Source organism: Dipodomys spectabilis, unplaced genomic scaffold (genome assembly GCF_019054845.1).
Source record: "Dipodomys spectabilis isolate Male_0828 unplaced genomic scaffold, ASM1905484v1 ptg000094l, whole genome shotgun sequence".
Lineage (NCBI taxonomy): Eukaryota > Metazoa > Chordata > Mammalia > Rodentia > Heteromyidae > Dipodomys > Dipodomys spectabilis.
The window spans coordinates 14,618,698-14,644,433 of NW_024870771.1; the positions used below are offsets into that span (position 1 = coordinate 14,618,698).

The 25,736-nt window shown below is 44.4% G+C and overlaps 1 protein-coding gene across 9 annotated transcripts in view; it reads left to right on the top strand.

Annotated features, from left to right (window-relative positions):
- The window catches only part of Clasp1 (cytoplasmic linker associated protein 1), a 264,790-nt gene that overhangs the window by 233,276 nt on the left and 5,778 nt on the right, over positions 1-25,736 (top strand). For all 9 annotated transcript variants that reach the window (XM_042685291.1, XM_042685295.1, XM_042685298.1 and 6 more), the window contains 5 exons: positions 2,375-2,618; positions 4,955-5,145; positions 6,848-6,976; positions 20,584-20,790; positions 22,538-22,654. In XM_042685291.1, the coding sequence (XP_042541225.1) occupies positions 2,375-2,618; positions 4,955-5,145; positions 6,848-6,976; positions 20,584-20,790; positions 22,538-22,654 (888 nt within the window). The remainder of the gene's footprint in view (positions 1-2,374; positions 2,619-4,954; positions 5,146-6,847; positions 6,977-20,583; positions 20,791-22,537; positions 22,655-25,736) is intronic.

Here is a 25,736-nt window from a genome sequence, read left to right on the forward strand (position 1 = left end):
TACTAATGTCTATTATTTGTGAATCTTTCTTACACCATAATTCATCCTATATACTTACTCTAGACACATCTAGTATCTTATTTTGAAATGTTTAGGTGCTTTATAATTTTTCATATATATATATATATGTAAAAGAGAGAGATGATCTTTATTGTAAAAGTAATGAACAGGGGGATTTCAGTTATATATATAACTAGGGTAATGACTACATTTCTTTTTCTTTTTCTTTCCTTTTTTTTTTGTCAGTAGAGGGGCCTGAACTCTGGGCCTGGGCGCTGTCCTTCAGCTCTCCAGCTCAAGGCTAGTGCTCTACCACTTGAGCCACAGCACCACTTCTGGTTTTCTGGTGGTTCATTGGAGATAAGAGTCTCACAGCCTTTCCTGCCCGGGCTGGCTTTGAACCGTGATTCTCAGATCTCAGCCTCCTAAGGAGCTAGGATTATAGACGTGAGCCACTGGCACCCAGCTGATACAAGTTTTTTAAACTTTTATAAATGATTTTCTTACATAATAGTAATATATGGTACTATTGCTATAATGTTTAAATAGTAATGTACTTTTTAGGAATTGCCAAAAAAAGTTATGTCTATCCATTAATTTTCTACTCAGAGGAAACAGTCATTAAGATATTATTTATACCAATTTATTCAGATATATGCATATATTCTATTTATATCTTAATATCAAATTGTATTTGGGGTTAAAAACTATGCATTCCAGCCCTTTCAAAACAACTAAAGTCAGGGGTTCAAACAGTTTTTTTGTATGCCGGTATTCACAGTAACATTATTTGTTCACAGTAGCCAAAAAGTGGACATGACCCAAATGCCCATCCACAGATGCATAGATGTACCATGTGATACACATAGATTGCAGAAGAAGAGCTGAAGCCAGACACTACTGGCTCATGCCTGTTATCCTAGCTATTCAGGTGGCTGAAAGCCAGCCTGAACTGAAAAGTCCAAGAAACTCTTTTATCTCCAATTAACCAGCAAAAAGCTGTAAGTAGAGGTGTGACTCAAGTAGTAGAGTGCCAGACTTGAGTGAAAAAGTTAAGGGATAGTGAGTGCCTAGGCCCTGAGTTTCAAGCCCTAAAATCTGTGAAGGACCGAACACACACACACACACACACACAATCTGATATATGCTATGACTTAGGTGCCTGTTAAAAACATCTATAAATAAGCTAATCACAAAAGGGCAAATATTTTCTAATTTCCTTTGTGTGTGGTATCTCACATAGACAAATTCATAGAGACAAAGTCTTCTGAGGGAGGTGGAGAGGAAAGGGGAGTTGTTATTTATTGGAATAGAGATGGAATTCTTATGGAAGGTGATAAACAAGTTTGCAATATTCATCAGTGGTGATGGTTAGTTACATAGCACTGTGAATATATTTATAGTGTCACTGAATTGAATACTTATGAATGGTTGCAATGATATATGTATTTTGCCAACAGCTAAGAAATGCATTAACACATCATAAGACAGTTGTATCTTGTTAATAGCACAAGTAAAGTCTGGCCACAGAATCACCAATGTGGTCTGGCTATGTGGGAATGTTTCCACTGCTGTCTCTAGTCAAACTGCTTATTGCCAGCTCTTTATAAGTGCCACCCTGCAGCAGGTGCTCCTACAGGAGAGAACTCTGAGAGCAAATGGCTCAAAACCATGGCCATAGGGCCATCAGAGAACCATGACTTTAATCATTGAAGACAGTTGTCAGGATGTACATAGGGAAAAAACAAAACTCAGAATACCAAAGATTTATTGTTCTTTGACATCAAGTCATAAATATCCAAAGAAGTAAAGAATGATTTCTGTCTGGAAGACACTGAGTATCCCACTGTTAAAGATAATGAAGTGATGTCTAGTTAACCAGTAGGAGGTAACTGGTTTGGGGGTGGTTAGATCACTTTAGTCTTGTAGCAGTTGGGGAGCTTCTCTCAGTAGACATGGCTTCAGGAGGAAGTCCTTACTGCTGACATTGGGGTCACAGGCCAGTGTAGTGGTCCACAGCTGGAGTCTTAAGAACCAGAAGTTGTGGCCCAGCCCTCCTTTCTGAAGAGACTCTTCAGTGTCATAGCATTTAGCCCTCAGAAAATGGTTGAGTATGGTGAATCACCAAATGACAAAGTAAAGCAGATTTTATGTGTAAATGGATGGGTGATTAGATGTAAATGTCTACATACTCTGTTCCCTTTTTGGCAGTTCATGAATTTGATATTTACAAATTGAAATATCAGTAGATGTTCTTTTGCCAGTAGTTAGGTTTCAAATGAAAATCTCTGGTCCTCCTCATTTTTGTGAGATTTAAAAGAAAAAGTGTGGTGCAAGTCCCAGCAAGGAACTGATGTGGTGTGGTGTGTTGCAGGTGTCCCGCGATGGAGGAGCAGCCTCCCCTGCCACTGAGGGCCGGGGAAGTAGTGAAGTGGAAGGAGGCAGGACAGCTCTGGACAACAAGACCTCTCTCCTCAACACCCAGCCTCCTCGAGCCTTCCCCGGACCACGTGCTCGGGACTACAACCCCTATCCCTACTCAGACACTATCAACACATATGACAAGACAGCCCTGAAGGAGGCAGTGTTTGATGATGACATGGAGCAGCTTCGTGATGGTTTGTCTCTACTTGATTGTCCTCTCCCAGAAGTGCCTTCCATGATCTTCCCACCCCCAGTCAGATGAGCCGTAGGTGCATTGGTCAAACATAAATAGGAACACTTGAGTCTGTTCTGGTTAGCCATTTGTTCAGAACAGTCTGTTGTATGCTTAAGCCTAGGCAGCCCCTAGCCCCACAGACCTGGCATCAGGGAGACCTCTCCTGAGTGGAGTAGTTGACCCAGGGGTGTAGCACGAGGGAGGGGCATCCTCTACTTCTCTTTTTCTTGTCTTGTTGGCTGTGGGGCTTGAACTCAGGGCCAAGGCACTGTCTCTGAGCTTTTTTTGCTCAAGACTAGTGCTCTACCACTTTGAGCCTCAACTCCACTTCCAACTTTCTGGTGATTAATTGGAATTATATGAAAGTCTCATTAACCTCTTGCACGGTAGGCCTTGAACTGTGACTCTCAGGCTTCGGTTTCCTGAGTAGCGAGGATTACAGGGGTGAGCCACTGGTGCCCAACTCCTCTACCTGTCTTAAAGACGCCAGCCTGTGCTTCCCTAGCTTCCTCATGAGGTCTTGCCTGAAGTCTCGCAGCAGCCTGTTAGCTAGGTTTTCCTGGACCATTCCAAGCTAACTTCAATACCGCGAGTGGGAAGAAAAAAAAACTGGCGTCATTGTTTACCTGACACTTTCTTGGTGCTCAGTTAAGAGTCCCCTCTCCATTATCTCACTGAGATAGAAGGAATTGGCCTCATTTTACAGATCAAGAAACTGAGTTTCAAAAAGGATAAATTATTTGCCCAAACTATAACATTGGTCTGGGCTTTCTCTGACTTACAGGTTAAGGTTAATATCTAGGGATTAGAAGTGAATGTAGCTCAGTGGTAGAGTAGCTAGCTTAACTAGTTTGAGGCCTTAGGTTCAACCTCCAGCACCATTAAAAAAAAAAAAAGTGTGCATTATTAAGTATCCAGTGTGTAATTTTGTACTGGCCTGATGGTATTTTATCTGAAACTTTTTTCTCTCTTTTCACTTAGCTTGTCATGTTTACTTGCCTTGTTTTATTTCAAGTTTCTAGTGAAACAAAGCCTGCTTTGTTTCCAAGCCTATTGTTTTGTTTTTCAAGCTTGAATAATGCACTGAATTAGAACTCTAAACAATTCACATCCAGGAGGAAATGAGACACAGTCCCTGGTCCCATACTTGTTGGATAACATACTCATAAGGAAGACACTAGGGTCAGCACTGAGCTTCAAAAGGGACTACTCATGTGGAATGCTGAGGAGGAAGAGCAGTCCTCCAGTTATCCAAAGCAGAAGTGACCAGGGCTTTGCCAACATAATCCCCTGGTGCATAGCAGCTCCACATATGCCTAGACATCTTGTTCCTATGCAGAAGCAAGACGTAGACCATTTTGTTCACTTTGCTTATGGAATTAGTACCTCATTTACTTACCCAATTATTGATCTTGATTAAGGTCAAATAAAGTTTAGAGTGTCAGTTACAATTTATCCACCAAGTATGTACTAAAAGGCTTAAGGAGAAAAGCGGGAAGGCAGGGGCAAATGGCAGGGCTCTGACATTTCCAACTTCCTGGTATGTTTACTCCCTAATCTCAGAAACTAAAGAAATACATGATTGCATGATTGCACTTACTTATCTCATTTGTGTTTCATCCCTTCTGTTTAAAGTCACATATTCAGTCCAGGTCTTATGTGAACTTAGAGAAACAAAGTGTCTTCCTGCTGCTCAAATATGGATCAAAGTCCCTGCTAGTAGTGATGCTAAGTGATCTTGGACACGTTTTCCAGTTTCATCCCTGAATAATTCACACACCTTTACTGGTGCTTGTTCCCTCTGCCAGATCATAAGCTTGGTCATCAGAACAGGGCTTAAAAGTCAGAGGTGATAGTGAAGGGCTGTGAGCAAATGTGCTCACTGGAATGGGACTGATACTAGAGTTAGTCTTTGTTACTGAGGCCTGCCATAGAAAGTTTGGGAAAAGATGGCCATAAAGGGCTTTTCTGGAGGACACCTGTGTTCTGCTAAGGCCTAGTGCTAGACTGTGACAATGGAAAAAGGTTGGATAAAAAGTCAGGGAGGGCTTTTGGAGGGCACCTACAAATCTCTCCTCTTTGTCTGAAATAGAAAGGTAAAGATGGTAGGAACAAGCACAGCACAGAATACCAGTGCTTGACAGCTGGTCTGATTCTCTGTTTCCACACTGACTTGGTGTGAGGAGTTCTGCTGGGTGTTGGCTGGAGCCGGGGAGCAGGGGGCGTGGAATGGCAGGTGCAAGAGCTGTGTGAATGCTGTTTCCTTGTGAGGTGATGTCTCGTATGTCTCACCAGTGCCCATCGATCACTCTGATCTGGTGGCTGACCTGCTGAAAGAGCTGTCTAACCACAATGAACGGGTGGAGGAGCGGAAAGGTGCCCTGCTGGAGCTGCTCAAGATCACACGAGAGGACAGCCTGGGCGTCTGGGAGGAGCACTTCAAGACCATCCTGCTGCTGCTCCTGGAGACACTTGGGGACAAAGACGTAGGCACTGGCTGGGTCTAGAATGACCCCTTTCCATAGAGCGGGTTCTTTCTGGTTGGGGTTAGCTTCAACTTTGCTTTGTGGATTACACTTGCGGCTCACATCAAAAAACATGTATTTGTTCAGTTTCCACAGCGTCTCTGAGCACCTATTAGGTATTGTTTCTCAGTGACTGGCTGTGTGCTAGCCTACGTGCAAGATCTCTGCAATTAGGTCCGTGGTAGTTGAGGGAAACTGCTTCTTGCATCCAGGGATTTTAATACAGAATTTCTTAGAATTTCATTAGCTTTCTAATGTAGCCTATTAGCATACACGTTCTTCAATTTCACCTTTGTTTCATATGAGGTTGAGAAATCAAGTTTATTTTCTTAAAGGCCTTATTAAATGTTGCAGTCCATGGAAGTCCATCCTGGTTCACCCCTATGTGTGTTAACAGATCCAGTAATCCTAATTGCTGGACAAGTGACAAGTGCCACCAGTGTAACTCATGTAATAGTAACTTTAAAATAAAATACTCCTCATGCTTGGACATTTGACTGTGACACAAGTCCATGTCATATACATGTACACTTAGGTATCTCTTAAATGGAGAATGAACTAGTCAAAGTCCTGCCTTCTCTCTCCTGTAGAACTGGTTCCTTGTATAGAAGGAACCTGGAATAAAACTTGGGAATTACAGAATTAAAATTTTAAAGTAATAATCCTTCTCTCCACATTTACTTTGCCTGGGCTGGTAGAAACAATAATAAAGTGTACATGGTGAAGAGCTAGAAGGCTTGGACTTGAAGGAGAGCCAGGAAACTAAACACAGTGCACAGGAACAGGCCAGCCCGAGGGACACAGTGGTAGTGACTCCCAAGGCAGGTGGGGAAAGAGAGGGCAGTGAATGCCATGGTAACTGGAATTGTTTCCTGATATTTAGGATTAAGGGTTTGGTTTAGGGATAAGTAAAGACAGAAGAATAGCAATAAAAGATCTGTATTAACTTTTCCTAAAACAAAGTACTGGCTATGGAAGCAGTTACACTTGGCTGGGCTCTATGGGGAGATAAATGATGTCACTCACAGGGCAGGTGAGTCCTGTATTAGTGTGCACATTGTACAGATGAGTGACAAAGAATCAGGATATACTTCTTGGCTCTGTTTAGTGTAAACTCCACTATCTTTTCTTGAGATTAGGAGTCTGTTTGGCATGGCTTTCCTCCAGGCACATGACTTGGGCCTTAAACAACTCAAACCCTGTCACATCTGTGATCTCATCACAAAGATCGGGTATAGCCACAGGTCACCAGCTGTCCTCAGTTGTGGCCTTGCAAGCCAGGTCCATGAAATTGTTGGATGGTTGCAACTTGTCCTTGAGTGTATTTAACACAGGATAACTTGTTATACGTAAGCCTCAGGACATCTACAATCCCATGAGACTGATAATGAACTTAGGTACATCCTGCTCACAAGTATTAGGCACATGCAAGAAGCTTTTGTGGGTCCCTCCTAGGTCCTGGGTCCTGAGAATGTAACCATCAATCAGAGCACTTGCTCCCTTTGGATCTGGCTATCCAGAGAGCCTGTGATCTATGTAGAGGGCTTTGTGATGTGTCAGGGGACTCAGAATCGGGTGCCATGGCCTTGGGGACCCACTAACCAGTACATGTGACTATGTTCTGTTTATTGTTTAGTAAGGCTTCCTTTTCTTTTATATCTAGCATTCAATTCGAGCACTGGCACTGAGAGTTTTACGGGAAATTCTTAGAAACCAGCCAGCAAGATTTAAAAACTATGCGGAACTGACGATCATGAAGACGCTAGAAGCCCACAAAGACTCTCACAAGGAGGTAAGCCAGTCCTGTGACAAAGCTGTTAACCATGTGGGGCCAGGAACAGCTAAGCATGGAGAGGGACTGGGAAACAGTACTCAAGCTTCAAAAAAAAACAAAAAAAGTCTCTTAAGCTGGGAGCTAATGGTTCATTCCTATATCCCAGTTACTCAGAAGACTGAGCCTGATCTGAAGGATTGGGTTTGAAGCAAGTCCAGTCTGAAAAGTCCATGAGATTCCATCTCCAACTGAATGGGGGGGCGGGAGGAGACACACACTAGAATTGTGGTTCTCAAGTGGTAAGAGCACCAGTCGAGCAAGCAGGCTAAGCAAGCAAGCCAAGCAAGATAAGGCCCTGAGTTTTAACCCTGGTACTGGGAAAAAAGGGTCTTCCTTTGAACTCAGCCTGTGTTGTACAGAGTGAAATTCCTGTTGCTGACAGCTGGGCTGAGTAGCTACACATTTAAAATGCCAGCATCCCTGTGGTTCCCAGGCCCCAGCACTTCAGCCTGCACTTGGAGGAACAGGCAGAATGTGCCTCTTGACTTGTCAAGGAGGGAAGGTGGGTCCTTGGTGTCACTGGCTAATTGCTTGTGACTTGATTTACCCCTGTGGCTCCCAAGTCCTTGAAGTGGCTAGAGGCCTACAGAGAGTGGGAAGCTATCTTCCAGGTGTGAGTTCCATAACACCCTCCAGGAATAGATACTGTGGGAACAGAATCTCAAATTTAAGACTTTAGAAAACTTCAGATGACAAACAGTAGTTGAGTTACAACCACTGGTTCAGCTCAACCTCTTGGCTCCAGAGTAACTGTTGGGAACCTGGCTGTGGATTAGGGGATTTGGGGTTAGAGTAGTTCTTATCTACAAAAAAAAAAAAAATGAGACCCTAGGGGTAGTTTTTCTCTTGGTAGTTGTCTAGCTGCATGAACAGTGACTACTTTGACCTTAGAAGTGTAGCTCAGCAAAGGCCGGGCTCCTCCCCCTGCTGGGCATCTCTTCACCTGCCAGCCATAGCACAGCACAGGGTACATAGGTGGAAATGTGCTTTCCCACTAGTTACTTATGTTTCTAAAACCTGGGTTGGTTGCATGATGTTTGAATAAAACACTTTCTATTTATAATAACTCACCTGAAAATGTAAGGCCTGGATAGACTACTAAGATGAAGGAGAGTTCCCAGGGTGCCTGCCCATTCATTAACTGGTAGAACAAAGATATATATACATATATATATATACATATATATATATATATAATATACATATATGTGTATATAATATATATACGATATATATTATATGCATAAGATAAGATATATATCAGGTATATATGCGATAAAGGACAGCTAGGGCAGGAAATGTGGCTTAGTGGTAGAGTACTTACCTAGTATGCATGAAGCCCTGGGTTAGATACCTTAGTACCACATAAACAAAGAGCCAGAAGTGGCACTGTGGCCTAAGTGGTAGAGTGCTGCCTTGAGCAAAGAAGCTAAGGGACAGTGCCCAGGCCTGGAGTTTGAGCCCCAGGACTGGGGAAAATAAATAAATAAATAAATCGGTAGATAAATATAGGCTTGCTGAAGCCTGTGGTGGCTTTTTTAAAAACTATAACATCTTTTCTTAATGAGATTTCATGATCATATATTGAAGTGAAATTGATGATCTTTTATCTCTAGATGAAAAAGGTTGTTAATTGTGCTTCAAATGGGAGAATAAGGTAAAACCTATTCAGCGGTGGTATTTTCTGACCATCCAGCTAGAAGGCGTCCATCTTTAAATTGGGTATCCCCAATCTTGAATGCTTTGATAGTAGACTCTCAGAAATACAAGTGAATAGAAATAAGTTGTCTGTTGGCCATCTACTGTTTCCTTGGGGCGTTTTGGGTTCTCTCTGCAAGATAAGAAATTAAAGAGAGGACATCCTTTAGCAAGAAGTTCTCTTAAATTTCCCAAGGGAGGAAGAGAGTAGGCAGTCTACCTCAGGTAGTTAACCTGAAACTAGTTAGCAGCAGTCAGTTATCCTGAAATTCCTGTAACCCAAGGACACCCTCACAGCTGTCACTGGTGACCTGACACAGCCAGTGGAGGGACATTGTGCCCTGAAAGGCACTGTGTTGGCAGGCCTGACTGCTTTGCTTTTTTTTTTAGCACACTTTGACTCTGATTCTTCTTCCTCATGCAACTTCATGCTGTCACATTGACATTGCCAGAAGCTGCTCAGATACCTCGATAGTTAGATTTTAGGTTTGTTTTTCATCTTTCTTTTCAAGTTCTTTGAGTCTTTCTTTTATTCTAACCAATCTGTCTCCATTCCTGGTTTCTGCTTTCTAGGGCAGATTAGTTGTATACGTAGAGAATTTGTGTGGTGGCTGTCTTGTTATTGGTATATAATATTGAACATTATTTCTCTCTAGTCTCATGATATTTTTCTCATCATGACCTCGTAGACCTCGGTCTGAATGGAACCATCATATTTTCACAACCAGTTTCTCTATCAGAGGTAGTCTGTTTTCAAAGACATAATCTGTTTTTCTGGTCTGGTCACTACTTCCAAAATGTGTTCATCCCAGGGTGTGGCTCAACTCTGGGTGAAGATTCCTTCTTAGAAGAAGTGAGGAGGTCTCATCAGGAGATGAGACTATTTCACCAGCCACCCTCTCCTGCCAGCACACTACCACACACCATGGTACTGGCTAGGGAACTGCAGCAACCCAGAACAGCTTGTAGACCGTTTCTGGAAACTGAAATGTGCCATAAAGGTATTAATCAAGATGGATAAAGCCGGGCACTGGTGGCTCACGCCTGTAATCCTAGCTACTCAGGAGGCTGAGATCTGAGGATCGCGGTTCAAAGCCAGTCCAGGCAGGAGAGACCGTGAGACTCCTATCTCCAATAAACCGCCAGAAAACCAGAAGTGGCGCTGTAGCTCAAGTGGTAGAGCGCTCGCCTTGAGCTGAAGAGCTGAGGGACAGCGCCCAGGCCCAGAATTCAAGCCCCACGACCGACAAAAAAAAAAAAAAAAAAGCTGGATAAACAAGGCTGATTATAATTTTAAGGTGGCTTGTTTTCTCATCTTCTAAGCTAGGGTTGGTTTTCTCAGCTGCACATGTTGAATGTTCTTTCTCCGGCATTGGTGTCTCAAGCACTAAATCCACCTGAGAGCCATTGGTCCTAAGGCAGAGGAGATGCTTTGCAGGGAGCGTGACTGATGGGGGATTTGGAAATCAATGTAGAGCTCTAGTTTTAAACTTTTTTTTTTTTTTTTTTTTTTTTTTTTTTTTTTGTCGGTCATGGGGCTTGAACTCTGGGCCTGGGCGCTGTCCCTCAGCTCTTCAGCTCAAGGCGAGCGCTCTACCACTTGAGCTACAGCGCCACTTCCAGTTTTCTGGTGGTTTATTGGAGATAGGAGTCTCACGGTCTCTCCTGCCCGGGCTGGCTTTGAACCGCGATCCTCAGATCTCAGCCTCCTGAGTAGCTAGGATTACAGGCGTGAGCCACACCAGCGCCCGTCTAGTTTTAAACATTTGAGTAAAGTCCTTCTGTCTTTTTAGTAGATAAACATTGCTATTGAGTTTTAGTACATGTAACATTAATGAAGTTTCTGTGGTTTGTAGCGGTGTTAGGTGTTAACACAGCAAACACATTAAAGTGTGGTGAGTCCTTATAACCTTGAGCCCACTTTCTTTTTTTTAAAGGTAACTTCATTCATTTGAACTCTTCTCCATTGGGCATTTGTAGTCTTTGTTGGGGCTGGAACAGAATCACTCATTTGATTAGAAAGAAGAGAAAATTTTTAGTAGGAGAATTGGTATTTATGAGGAGATTCTGGGGCAGTGTAAACTATAGATCTAGAGACAGAAAACCTAGACACTAGCCTGAAATCTGATTTGATTCTCCTCTGTTATCCATGTTCAGTACCTTTATATGACCCTAAAGAAGGACTACATGAGAGTAGTCATGCTTTGGTAGAATTTTTTTTTCTGTGTATGCTAGTAATATGGCTTGAACCCAGGGTCGGAGCACTATTCCTTAGCTTTTTTACACAAGGCTGGCACTCTACCACTTGAGCTCTAGCTTTACTTCTAAATTTTGGGTGGTTAATTGGAAATAAGAGTCTCATGGACTCTTCTGCCTGGGCTGGCTATGATCCTCACATCCCAGCCTTCTGAGTAGCTAGGAATTACATGTGTGAACCACCAGTTCTTGGTTTTGTTTTTTTTTAAGTCTTATTGTGTAGCTCAGGTTGGCCTTGAACTCCTGATCCTTCCTATCTCAGCTTCCCAAGAGCTGAGAATATAGGCATGTGCCACTGTACCCGGCTCCAGCTCAATTAATTTCTTGAAGATATTCCATAGTAAACATTTGATCATCAGATTTAGGGGGTTTTGGTGGGTTTGGGGGGAGGGGTTGCTTTTTTGTTTGCTGGTTTGTTTGTTTGTTTTGCCAGTCATGGGGCTTGAACTTAGGGTCTGGACACTGTCCCTGAGCTTCTTTTGCTCAAGGCTAACACTCTGCCACTTGAGCCACAGCACCACTTCCAGCTTTTTCTGTTTATATTATACTGAGGAATCGTACCCATCATGCATGCTAGGCCACATTCCCAGCCCCAGACTTAGTTTTTATGAATGTTCCCATGTTAGCAAATATTTAGTTACATTTGCCCACTGAAAGAGGAAAAGGTCACCTAACTGTAGTGGCACACCCCTCTCCAGTAGATCCCAGCTACTTGAGAGGCTGAGGCAGCTTTGAGCCCTGGACTTTAGGCCCAATCTGGGTGACATGGTTAATACCCTGCCTCTTGTTAGCATCAATTCATGACCTTATATTGTCACCAAACATTTGTCACACACTATGAATGTTGGTGCTTTTGGCATCAGAATCAAGCTTCAGGTTGCATGGCATGTTTGGGGAAATTGGATTCTCAAATAAAAATTAACTATTCTCTCTCTAGGGATTTGGAGGCGGGGGCATGCACATGTACACACCAGTCCTGGAGCTTGAACTCAGGGCTTGGGTACTGGCCCTGATCTTCTTTTGCTCAAGGCTAGCACTCTGCTATTTGAACCACAGTTCCACTTCTGGCTTTTTTGATGGTTAATTGGAGATAAAGAGTCTCGTGGACTTTTCCCTGGCTGATTTTGAACTGCAATCCTCAGATCTCAGCCTCCTGAGTCTGAGTATTTAGGATTACAGGTGTGACCACCAGTACTCAGCTCCCTAGCTGAGTACTGATTTATTTTTAAATCATTTGCAGTTAAAGTTCATATTTTATAACGTCAGAGAATTACAAAAGCAAAATCAGAGCGAAGTTACTTTTTCAAAGATAAGAGCACTTCCTGGGATTAGCTGTCTGGCTTTGCCCAGCCAGCAAGGTGTGTGTTGTATAGTTCTTTGGACATATACTGAGGCCAGAGAAAAGCAGTGGTGTGCCAAAGATCATTGAGCCGGTGTTTGGCTTCCAGTAGCAACTGACGTCCCTAACCTAGCCTGTGGCCACTGGTCTCTGCGTTCAGGAACAGCCCTGAGCAGCCTCTCAAGACAGCAGCTGTATATACCCATGGTCTTGGGAAATAGTATACCACAAGGGCCTAGAAAAGTCACACCACCTCTCCGGACCTTGTTTTTTCCTTATCTGTGGTTATCTGTGTCTCATCCACTTCCAAGATAAAAACACTTGCTATTGAGTAACACACCTAAGTCCTTCTAGATTCAAAACCTCCAGTTTTCCACAGACCCAACCTTGGGATTTGACCAGAAACCTCATTTCCTTTGGAAGTTCCTGTTTTTTAATGAACAGACAAAACCAGAAATCTAGATAGTTTCATTGCCAACCCAGCAGTCTAATGCTGAGAGCACAAGCTCTGGTCAGTGTTTTGTCCCTGACCAACGGGAGGGGCAGGGAGTAAAGAACGCAGCATTCAAACTTATTCTGTGGTTGAATTCATTGTCTCAAGGTATGCTTCTCAGAGTGTAGCACTGGGAGCCTGGAGCTGGCTAGAATGCTAGAATTGTCAGGAAACAGAACCTGAATAGGAAGGAAGAAAACTTGGCTCAACACTGAACAGCTAGGTGAGACTTCAGGAGCACTGCCCCTCTGGTCACATCATGACCTTGGTGTCAGGTGGGACCTTTCCTACTTCCAGGATTTTTGCAATGGGCCAAGGCCAATGTCCAGTTCTGAATGTCAACATCCAGGAGAATAGTTCCCCCTCCCTGGTGAGCTGACCCTCCTGGGAGCCAGGGGTGATGCCTGCCCATCAGCTGACAAATTTTCTAATGGCAGAACCCCCAGGTTTGCAGTTGGAAGACCTGGGTCAGCACGTCCCTGTTCACTGGCTGTGTCCAGCACTTTGGACATGTGAAGGCACTGGGCAGGGAGGGCAAGTGCTTTGTGCCCTGCCCCGTGGGGCCCACATAAGTCAGGTGAGGTGGCTGGTGCTGCTGAAAACTGAAGATTGTGCTATCTTAGTCTTCTTCCATTGAAGAAGATAGACTGTTTTGAATAGAATTGTTGTCCAGTGTTTTATAGAGAACAGATATAACCACATTTCTCTAAATATACCTAAGAGGCAAAAAGTTCAACTGAATAAACTCTTAAAAAAAATTCCAAGTAGAACTATGACTTGTACACTTGGGCCCTAGCTTGTTTCGAGTCTGTCCATATGTGTGCCGGCCCATTGTCGGTGGTAGTCTTTGAAGATGGACATTGGGAGTTAGAGCCTTGCCTCTGTTTCCAGTGTCCCACCACTGAGGTGCAGCTTTTCCTGGGAAGCCCCCTTCCACACCTCTCTATTTTCCCCTTCGGACCTAGTTCCTACCCACGGGCTCCCAGCTGAGCCTCACTTGAAGGAAGATACCTTTGCCCTGGATTGGCTTTTCCAGGCCATGCTGTGGCAGCTGTCCTGTTCAAAGCCATTATCCCATTTAGTGGCCCCCATTTAGTATCTATGCATTTTTCATGACAAAATACTTACTAGGATGAGATGTATAAGGTTCTATAATCCAAAACAGTTTTTTATTGTATTTTTAAAATTTTTTTTGTTTTCTACAAAATAATTTGTTTTTTTATTGTTTATAAAGGTGATAAAAAGGAGTTACAGTTATATAAGTCAAGTCATTTGGACAATGTCACCCCTTCCCTCTCTCCCAGTTTTCCCTCCCATTCCCACCCACAAGTTGTATAGTTCATTTTCAACATAGTATCCAGTGAATACCACTGTTGTCCCTCTATTTCTGTGTCTCCCCCACACTCCCAAAGACATATAAACAAAAGGAACAAAAAGAAAAGGAAACAACCAGCAGCAAAAAAAAACCCAAACCTTTGTTTCCATTTCCTCTAGTTCATTTAATTTTTAATTCTTCATTCAGTTCTTCCTTTCATTTTCCTAATGAGGAAACTAAAGCCTGGGAAATAGGAGAGATTTATTCCCAGATCTTTAGGCTAGTTGATCACAAGGTCGCCCCCAACTCAGGCCTCCACATGGAGCCTGGGCTTTCCTCTCTGCTCCCTCTGGTATTGAGCCTGGTGAGAGGGGAAATTGTCTGAGGACCAGGTCTATGATCACCCCATCGAAGTCCCAGTTATTGTGCCAAACGTGGGTGTTGGTCATTGTACAGAGGAACATGAAAAGTTTAGCCATCATGTTTTTCATTAAGGCCTTTCTGGCCATTCCCAGAAGGTGGCGCCAACCGTTTTCTTTCCAAAAGATCCAAAGTGATCCAGTGGTAAACTCCAGATGCTCCGCTGTGAAGTTTTTTTGACTTTAGATATCATTGTTTTTGGATCTCTGCTTTTTTTTTTTTTAACTCAACCAGTTCTTAATGCATCTGAGACAGAGCCAAATCAAACTTCGTGAACTTAAAACATGCAGTTCAAATGTCGAGAACTTCTGTACTCTAAAGGAAAGAAACCTGATCCCTAGGCAAACATTTATCAGTATTGAGCAGTGATCCCATTTTCTTAAAAGAGGAGATATGTCGGCGGCTAAGTAAGGAAATTGAGAGTTCTAGGGCAGTCTGGGCTCCATAGCAAGTTCGAGACCAACCTGGGCTATCTAGTAAGACTTCTGTTTCAAAATCCTACAAAAATTAAAATAAAGACTAGGTGTGAAAATTATACATTTCCTAGCTATCACTGACACTGGGAAGGACGAATTAATGTTTCTGAACAGAAACGAACAAAATCAGAATCAGAGCGGTTTGTCCATTTGCAGGCAAGTCTACCTGCTTCTGCTCTCCTTGAATATGTGCCTCTTTCCAAAATGTCATCGCCACTCCTGGCCCCCTTGTCTACTAAGCAGTTTTGCCTTCCTTCCTTTCTGTTGCCTGTGTTTGCTTTTGCTCTGTTTGCTTACATTTATAATCTTTGCTTCTTATGTTACATAGAACACGGGGTAAAACCTAAAGTTCACCCTGAGGTGGGCAACCTGCCAAGGCCAGGGCTTGGCATATGGAGGGAAGTCAAAGCACCTACTTGCCTTGCCAAAGCCAGTGCCTACCTTGGGGAACTGTCTCATCCCATTAAAAGAGAGGGCTTCAGTGCTAGGCACCGGTGGCTCACGCCTGTAATCCTAGCTACTCAGGGGGCTGAGATCTGAGGATCACGGCTCAAAGCCAGCCCAGGCAGGAAAGTCTGTGAGACTCCTATCTCCAATTAACCAACAGAAAACGGGAAGTGGTGCTGTGGCTCAAGCAGTAGAGTACTCGCCTTGAGCTGAAGAGCTGAGGGACCGTGCCCAAGCCGAGTTCAAGCCTGAGATGGCCATTGACATCTTATTGTCAGGTACCCTCTGAAAACCTCAAGTTAGATGCTTCATGGAAAGCTTTACACAAGCACCCTCTAGAATTCCTGCTCTTTCCTAAGAGTGCTTCTGTTTTCAAGTTCTCCTGGACTTCAGCTCACCAGATCTGAGCCAATGTTTATCCAGCAGCTCACTGTTGAACCTGGATAGCATTGGAGACTGGGAAGAGGGAAGAGAGAAAGAAAGTTCATGGCTGAGTTCTCCCAGTGAACCTGGATACTGATGCATTGCCTCATCTCACTAGTCCCTCCTGAATCCCGCAGGTACCAGAAGCTTTATGCTTCTTTCTGTAGAGACTGGCAGAGACACTCCTGGGACTTTGCTCCCACTGTCTCCAAATCCGCCCAGCTGCCTCCACCTCCTGTATTGACATACAGTGTTTTCTAACTTAAAGTTGGACCAACTGTATCACCTAGTGTTTTCTGACCCTTTTATTTGTTTTCCCCAAGTTTAAAAACCAACGTCCTAAAGTTCCTCAGGTTCCTCCCAAGTGGTGCTTGTGCACAGTGGTTTCTTGTAGTAGAAAGTGGAAAATACAATCTCATTCCTAGGCCTGGCCTCCTTTGCTTCCCACCCTGTGCTCAGCTTGTCAAGAGCTATCCCAGTGAGATCTGACATGTGGCCTGAGAGCAGCTTCAGGGATCAGAGGAGGGACAGACAGTGGCTTGACAGAGCTCCCTTTACCCTCTTTACACACAAAACTGATTGTGTAGTCCACTGCATTTTTTTTTTTGTCATGGGGCTTGAATTCTGGGCCTGGGTATTGTCCCCCAGCTCTTTAGCTCATGGCTAGCACTCTACCACTTGATCTACTGCACCACTTCAGGTTTTCTGAGTGGTTTATTGGAGATAAGTCTCACAGACTTTCCTGCCTGGGCTGGCTTTGAACCGTGATCCTCAGATCTTAGCCTTCTGAGTAGCTAGGATTACAGGAGTGAGCCACATACACTTGGCTTCCACTGCATTTTTATCTCCTGAAATACAACTCCCTCGGCCTTGTGCAGGTGGTTTTCACAAGGCCCAGGTTGGCCATTTTGCATGTGTTTTGCCTTCTCTTTTATGATCTGTGCTGGCTTCATCCTCAGAAAATATAAGTCTAGGTGACATAAATCTGAGGGGTCCGAGGTAAATAGTTCAACTTTTGTATCCGGCCTCAGGGGACAGAGAGGAGGCTGAGATGGAATCTTGTCTTCAGGGAACTTTTCATCTTGTGAGAGATGTATTTCAGATATTTACATGGTGTCTGATGAGGGTGTGGAACAGTTTAAATCAGCTAAGGCTTGGGCTAAGCAAGTGTCTTGCCATACCCTGAAGTGAACTCTTATATGCCACACCACACCCAGAGGCTTGGTTCTTCTCACCTCCATGGCCTGATCCCTGAGCTCAGTACCTGACACATGGGAGATACCTGCTTAGTATTGGTCGAACTGACAGCACAAGTGGAAAGCAAGAGGAAGTGTGGGAGAAAGAAAAGAGAGAGAAAAAAAAAGGCCTGAGGCTTAAGACTAGAATATGACTCTTAAATAAAATTACCTCTCCTGTACTTTTGCACTCAAGCTGATGAGCACATGGTAAGTCTTGAGTTTAGCCAGCTATGGTGGTTCACACCTATAGTCCCAAGTGGGAGATTAAGGCAGCAGGAAGAAGGGTTCCAGGCCAGCCTTGGGCCTTGTAGCCAAACCCCTGTTTTCTGACATGCATATGTAATATTTACCCCAGATACATGCTGGTCTGGGGCTCTGTTTTGGCTCCTGAAAGAGCTGGTATATAACCACATCGTGAGCCCTTACAGGAGGACATGTTGTCCACCAGGTGAGGGTGGGGAGTGACTATATTGTGTGCATGTGTGTGTGCATGTTGGAACTGGAGCTTGAACTCAGGGCCTCACTCGCTTGCTTAGCTTTTTCACTCAAGGCTGGTGCTCTGCCACTTGAACCACACCTTCACTTCCAGCTTCTTGCTGGCTATTTGTTCAGGCTAGTTTTGAACTATGATCCTGAGAACTCAGCCTCTTGAGTAGCCAAGATTAAAGCTACCAATGCCAGTGTAACCTTGTTTCTTAGCCTGATAAGTACCACACAGAAAAAGCTGACTTTCCCAGAAAAAGCTCAGGCTACCACAAGAAATGATCATGACATTAGATGTCAGGGAGAAAGGGCTTCTTTGGATAGGGATGTGTCCTTAGGCAGATAAAACAGAGCTCGTTAAATACTCATCAGTACTTACTTATCAATAAGTAAGCTCGGTAATACTGGTCATCACCCAGGCTTCCTGCACACCAGGCACAAAGGGAGAGTCCAGCTGCTGCCCATGTGGCTAGGAGAAAACAAAGATGAAAGCATCACCAAGAATATAAAGCTGTCTGCTGCTGGGCCTCATTGTGTGGTTATGGAGGCTGATGGTGGGCAAGGCTCATATGCTAGCCACATGTGAGGGATAGTAGGTGTCCAAGCTCAGAAGAGGGGTTCTGGGAACAGGAGATGAGAAGCAGAAAACAGTGACTGTTACAGTCACTTTGATATCATCACAGAGCTCCTACCCCAGGCCAGGGCTGGAAAGCAATCAGGCAGACCTCAGAAGAGCTGCCTGTCTTTTATTGGGGGGGGGGATCCGGTCATGGGGCCTGAACTCTGAGCCTGGTCACTGTCCCTCAGCTCTTCAGCTCACAGCTAGCTCTCTACCACTTGAGCCACAGCGCCACTTCTGGCTTTTTTCTTTTTGCTTATGTGGTGCTGAGGAATCAAACCCAGGGCCTCATGCATGCAAGGCAAGCGCTCTACCACTGAGCCACCTTCCCAGCCCCGAGGCTACCTGTCTTGACTGTTGCCTTCTGTCAACCCCCTTCTGGGGCCAAGGCTAACTGGACCATCTTTCCCCCTGGCCTCCAGCAATATTTCAGGTAGATTTCCCTGCTAGGATTTATTGTGAGTTTTCAATCCAAGACACCCAGAACCTTGTCATCATAAGAAAAGGAATATTAGCCTTTAGTGTGTTTCTTTCTGGGTTAGAGCAGTAGATGCCAGGTGCTGGGCATAAGTAGACAAAGCTCAGGTGGAGTTTGATATTAAAAACCCACTGTTAGTGGCCTGGCCTTCCCAGAATGTGTCAGGTTTTTTTGTTTTTTTTTTAAGGTGAGTGCAGCTGTCAAGGCTTGGAAGGAGTTCCTTAACTGTTCAACAGAACATGATCAACATGGGGCTGAAGATGCATATTCCCAAATTGAGTCCCATTTGTAGAGTAGTACAGCAACCAGGGCTCACATGGTAGGCAATACCTCATCAGAGCCTTAGAGCAGCACATATGGTCGGTGAGCTCAGGGGTAGAGTCTATGTCTAGGTAGTCTGTACGCTATTTTCAGGGATCAGTGTTCCCTTTGATCCCTTCCCTAATTGAAGCCTCAGACCGGACATCTTTGTGGCTACTGCCAAGTTCTGAGCAGAAGAGCGCAGTACAAGGGTCTTTGTGGAATATGCAGTCCATGGCTTACCTTGGGAGAAAAGCATTGCATTTTAACTGTATTTCATAGACAATGAATATTTATGCATTGATGTCTTTATTTACCTATCATTGCAAAAGTGTGTGCTCCTGTGCTCTAAGGAGTAGGAAATAGCATTTATTGAGTTCTATATCTTCAATTCTTCATCTCTGAGATGCCTCTCATTTTACAAATGAAGAAGCGAGGTGTGAGCACTTAAGCCTACCATGGTTGGAATTTGGATCTACCTCCCTAGGTTCTAAATGGTTCTGCTTTGCCTTCTTCATACCCTTCCTCAGTGGATTTTATACCCAGCTCCTGTCTGTTTTATGAGAGGGGCTTTTGTGGCTCTTCAGAGGTCAGACTATTCCTGAAGCAATTCTTTTGTGTGCTATCTTAAAATTGCAAGATGAGGAAGCACTCTTGAGTACTGACCCCTGGAGAGGCAATTTGGCACATGAGATTCCTCAGGAAAAAACATCCAGAAGCTTTTCTGGAACCACCCTGCTGCCTTGCTGTTCAGCCTCTCAAAGGTCTTGTGTATGGAAGGAACTAATTTCCCCCCAGGCTTCAATCTAGTCCCTTCCACATGGATGCCCACTAGCCCTTGGAAAGCACTTCTGTTTTCAAGTTTGAGAGGGTGAAGATCCTCTAATCCTGTGAGGGTCACTATGAGCCTGTGGGGCTCACCTACATAGTGGGGGGGTGGGGGGGGGCGCGGCGGGCACATTTGGAGAATCACTTTGCCAGGATTTTCCAGAATTCACCATGTTCACCTTTGCTTGTCCCACAGGGCTGGGTGCTGGCTGCAGCTTCTCAATCCACCCCTGCCCTGCAGGCTCACTTAGACAGTGACCCTCACAGGATTTGGAGGATCTCCACCCTCTTGAACTTGAAAACAGAAGCACTTTCCAAGGGCTCAGGGGCACCCAGGTGGAAGTGACTAGATTGAAGCCTAGGGGAAATTGCCCTTCAGTGCTGGGTGCTGGTGGTACACGCCTATAATTCTAATTACTCAGGAGGCTGGGATTTGAGGATTGTAGTTCAAAGCAAGCCTGGGCATGAGACACATATCTCCCTCCACGTAACCACCAGACAACCAGAGCTCTATCTAGCCTTGAGCTTTGGAAACATTAAGGCCCTGAATTCAAGCCCCAGTACCACCAAGAAAAAAAAAGAAAGAGAAAAAAATCACTACTCTGCTTTTACTTTTATGAGCAGTATTAAACAAAGAGATGGCTACGTGCAGCATGAAGTAGGGTCAGTACTTGGCTTCTGAGTAAAGTCAGAGAGGTGTTGGTCCTTCTTTTAGGGCACATAGGACTCACCGGGGAAACCCTGTGTTTCAGGTGGTGAGGGCTGCCGAGGAGGCTGCATCCACGCTGGCCAGCTCCATTCACCCAGAGCAGTGCATCAAAGTGCTCTGCCCCATCATCCAGACAGCTGACTACCCCATCAACCTGGCTGCCATCAAGATGCAGACCAAAGTTGTGGAAAGGATCGCCAAGGAGTCCTTGCTGCAGCTCCTTGCAGACATTATCCCGGGCTTGCTGCAGGTGAGCATCATCCCTCTGGGGTTGGTTGAGGATTGACTCAGGGGCTACTCAACTTGACATCACAAGCAGCTGCACCAGTAGGTGGGAAAGGCGCCTGGGGGACCTTGTCCTTAGGATCTGTGTCTTCTCAGTTGCTGCAGGAAATTCCTGGCTGCCTAGAGCTCTGGCTCACAGAATGAACTTTCTGTTTAGTGTAAACATTTTGATCATTGCTTTGTGTTTATTTCTTCAACACACCCTTACTGCCGACTCTCCTGCAGTCCCTGCCCTGGGCCAGGAGGCCACAAAGTGGAAATCCCTAGTGAAGCTCTTACGCATGAGACAGTGAGTTAGACAGGTGTTACAGTCAGGTGAGCTCTAGAACGGCACTGCCTCAAGGGCTTTCCAGCCTGCTCGAGGACACTACATAGTCTCACAGCAACCAAGTGACCGTGCTGTGTGCTACATTGCAGAAGTCACTGCCAGTTTGGATGGGGATGGCAGGGGCTTCAGTGGGGGAGAGAGGTCTTGCTTTCCATTGAATACATGCTATTGTTTGCTGGGCACATGGCAGGGGATTACAGACTTACTATTGAGGGCTGATTTGTTCTGGAGTGTGAGAGGCACCAAGGCTGCAACGTTGTGTTTGGAGACTAGGATCACCTTTAGGGATGGGCTGGGAGGAGCCAAAGGCCCCAATAATCATTGGAGGGGAAAGTTTTTTCTTTTTTCTTTTTTTCTATTTTTTGGTCAGTCCTGGGGGCTGAACTCTGGGCCTAGGGGCTGAACTCTAGGCCTGGGTGCTGTCCCTCAGCTCTTCAGCTCAAGGCTAGCGCCCTACCACTTGAGCCCCACAGCACCACTTCCAGCTTTTTTCTGCTTATGTGGTGCTGAGGAATCAAACCCAGGGCCTCATGCATGCAAGGCAAGCGCTCCACCATTGAGCCACCTTCCCAGCCCTGTTGGTTTTTTTGTTTTTGTTTTTCAATTTTTTTGTTATTATAAAGGTGATCTACTGAGTGGTTATAGTTACATAAGTCAGGTAATAAGTAAATTTCTTTTTGGACAAGAGAGTGTTTTTCTTTAAAGACATTTTCTTTTTTCTTATTTTGGTGGTACTAGGGCTGAAACTCAGGGCCATTATGCTTTCTTGGCAGCTGTTCTACGTCTTAGCCATACTGTAGCCCTTTGTATTGCTTTAGTTCTCTTTTAGTTCTTTTTGCTGAGGGAAGACCTCAGACCGTAGTCCACCTGCCTATATGTACAGTAGCTAGGGTATTGGCATACCTAGCCATACCTCCCTTGTCAGTCACTAACTTCTTGCCCAGCTGGCCTCAACCTGTGATCCACCCAGTCTCTGCCTCCCTGAGATTGCAAGTGTGGACACCGTGCTCAGCTAAAGGCATTTTCAGACAGGAAGTTTGCTTTACCATTGGGAGAAATGTGGATGAAACCAGTTATTTTTTGCTTTCATTTCCTTGGCTCATTTCACCTCTCTTCTTCTGTCTTTGGGCTGACTACCTGTTGCAGAGCTGTGCCTGTGTGCAAGCAGGCCTGCCTGGCCCTTAGCACCTCCTGCCACCACACCCCAGGAACCAAGTCACTTTTGACACGAGTCTGGGGTCAGTTTCAGGTCTGAGACATAGGTGGCTGTTACAGACAAGTCCAAGGTTGAAGCTGGAGGGCATTTGTGGAAGTGTTACTGGAACCTTGGCTGCAAGGCAAGGCTTTGATCTGCTTTCTTTTTGTGTCCCCTTCGGCTCTCTAGGGTTATGACAACACCGAAAGCAGTGTGCGTAAGGCCAGCGTGTTTTGCTTAGTGGCGATTTATTCCGTAATCGGAGAAGATCTGAAACCTCACCTCGCACAGCTCACAGGGAGCAAGGTGTGTATAATGTTACCTGCTGGTGACACACCTGGGCCCTGCCAGCTTGTCATGAGCCTTTTGTGGCTGCTCTGGGCTCCACACAGGATTTTCTCATCAGGTGTGTTATAACTAGACCTTAGGTTTCCAAGAGCATTTTTCTGCGGTGAAAATGACCAGTTATGTAGGGAAGTCATTTTAAAGTGGTACTAACATGATGTACCAAGGTTCATTTCAATTCTATTCTTGAAAAGGCAACTTTGTCTCTACTTTATTCACAGTAGAAAGACAACTTTGTGTAGAATCACTGAGGAACTTTACCTAAGCACTTAACAAATCACTGAATCAGAACTAAGTCTCTTCTAGACATCAGCAGTAGGAAGAACTGTCCGCTGTGCCCACCATGGCCCTTGCCATGCACTGAATTGCAATGATCAGCATGGCTGTCCCCTCCAGCCTGCCTAAGAGCACAAAGATATTGCCTCCAGGAACTGAGTTCTGACTCTGCTGCTTCTCATGCACACAAGAGAAAAAAATGGGTCAAAAGGACAATGAGTCCATCAAAGATGAGAGTAGTTGAGTGCTTTATGGTAAAAGTTTCTTTAACACACACACACACACACACACACACACACACACGCACGCGCGCGCGCGCACACATACACACACAAACACACACACACACACACATGACAAAAGCCAAGCATCAGAGAGTAGTTGAGTGCTTGCTTTATGGTTAAAAGTTTCTTTAACACACACACACACACACACACACACACACACACACACACACACACACACACACACACACACACACACACACACACACACACACACACACACACACACACACACGACAAAAGCTAAGCACCAGAGGCTCATGCCTGTAATGAGCTGCCATTCAGGAAGCTGAGATCTGAAGATTGTGGTTCTGGGCCATCCATCCTGGGCAGGAAAGTCCATGAAACTCTTGTCTCCAATTAAGCACCATAAACACTGGATATGGAGCTGTGGCTCAAGTGGTAGAGCACTAGCCTTGAGCAGCAAAGCTCAGGGACAGTGCCAGGGCCCTGACTTCAAGACCTAGGACACACACACACACACACACACACACACACCAAAAAACACAGATCATACATGCTAGAGCAGGTAAGCATGAGAAGAGGCATGAACTGGAGACAGGGTCTTGACTTCAGAGAGGAGACTGGGTGGACTTTGGGAATCTGGACTTTGTCATAAGAAGCACCCTCACACCCCCCACCCCCGGGGAGGGGGAGGGGATGAGGGGATGGTCACCTATGTAAAAGCTTGTCTGCTTGAGTTGAAAAATTCCTGGGCCAAGATATAGGAACAACTCTCTATAGAGCGAAGCTATTGGGGAGCACCCCACCCCTGTTCCTTCTGAGAGAAGAAATTGGCTAATGGTGCTTAATTCAGCTCAAATGAAGTTGCTTATCTCACACAACTAGGGGTGAGTTTCTCCAGAGTTTTGGACAAACTGCTGCGCCTGTATCCCATATTGGATTTCACTCCATACACACTGGTGTCTGTTACCTCTCCTGTACTGTTAGAGGTTTCACTGACAGCAGCCCTGAATGCCACCATCTAAAGACCAATAGTACTAATTTCTTCTCTACACACGACCAGATGTCCCCTGAAAGACAAAATTATTTTTCATAGTGTTATAGGCAAAACTGTGTATGTAGAACTGGCAAGAAGATTGGAGAGATGTGGATGCATCATTTAGGGGCTCCATTACCTGATTCCAGTTTGCAGTTTCACCCTATGCCCCTCCTCATCAAATCCTTTCCTAACCACCAAATGAGAAATACTAGTGAGTGAAAGTTGCCCAGCCCTCTGTGGGGCCTAAATGCCTCCTCACTCCAACTTCCATCAGCAATTCACAGATGGTCTAGCCATAATGGGTGGGGACTTGGACGATAAAATTTATCTAGTAAATAGACGTTTAACAGATGTGTGGTTTGCACACATTTTTTCTCATTCTTTGAGTTGCCACTTAATCTGTTAATAGTGTCTTGGTGCACAATTTTTAAAATTCTTGGAAGTCCACTTTATTTTTTTCTCTTGTTGCCTGTGTCCAATTCAAGAAATCAATGCCAAGTCGACTATTTAGAAGCTTTTGTCTTTTTTTCCTCTAAGAGTTTTATATTGTAAGCTCTTACATACAGGTGATCCATTTGGGATTGTGTTTTGTACATGCTGTTATATAAGAATTGGCCTTCATCTTTTTGCATGAGCATATCTGTTCCCCAGCATCCTTTATCCAAAAGATTATCCTCTCCCCTTTAATGCTCGTGGCATGTCTTAAGTCATTTGGCCTTCTGGAGAGGACTTATATATGGGCTCTCTATTCTATCTGTTGATCTATATATGATTATGCCCATATATTATACCCATACTGTTTGGTTTTATAGTATAAGTTGGATCTCTTGAGATTCCTTACAAATCCAAAATTGATTGGTTAATTTTAGCAAAACTTTCATTGGTTTTGTGTGTGTGCATGCACGCATATATACGCACACACACACCAGCACTGGAGCTTGAACTTGGGAGACTCTTGCTTGGTCTTTTTGCTCAAGACTGATATCCTACTACTTGGACCACAGCTCCACTTCTGGCTTTTTGCAAATTAATTGGAGATAAGCATTTAATGGACTTCTCTGCCCTGGCTGGCTTCAAACTGTGATCTTCAGATCTTAGTCTCCTGAGTACCGAGGACTATAGTTGTGCCACCAATGCCTGGTTTCATTGGAATTTTTGTTTGAGTTGTATTGAATGCATCTCTTTAGGTGGTAAAACTACTTACTATATCATGATATAACTCTTCCAGTCTATAAATACGGGATGTTTCTCTTTTTACTTGTTTCATCTTTAATTTCTTCTAGCAGCATTCTATACTTTTAATCAAATGAATCTTTTTCCTCTTTAATTTCTGTGTTTTATTCTTTTTGATGATGTCATATCTGACTTACGATGTCAAACATGAATTCTTTTCATAATTTACTTTTGATTTTTTCTTTTGCTATTTTTGTTTAGTTGTTTGTTTTTCCTGAGCTGGCAAAAAAAAAAAAAAATGCTACTC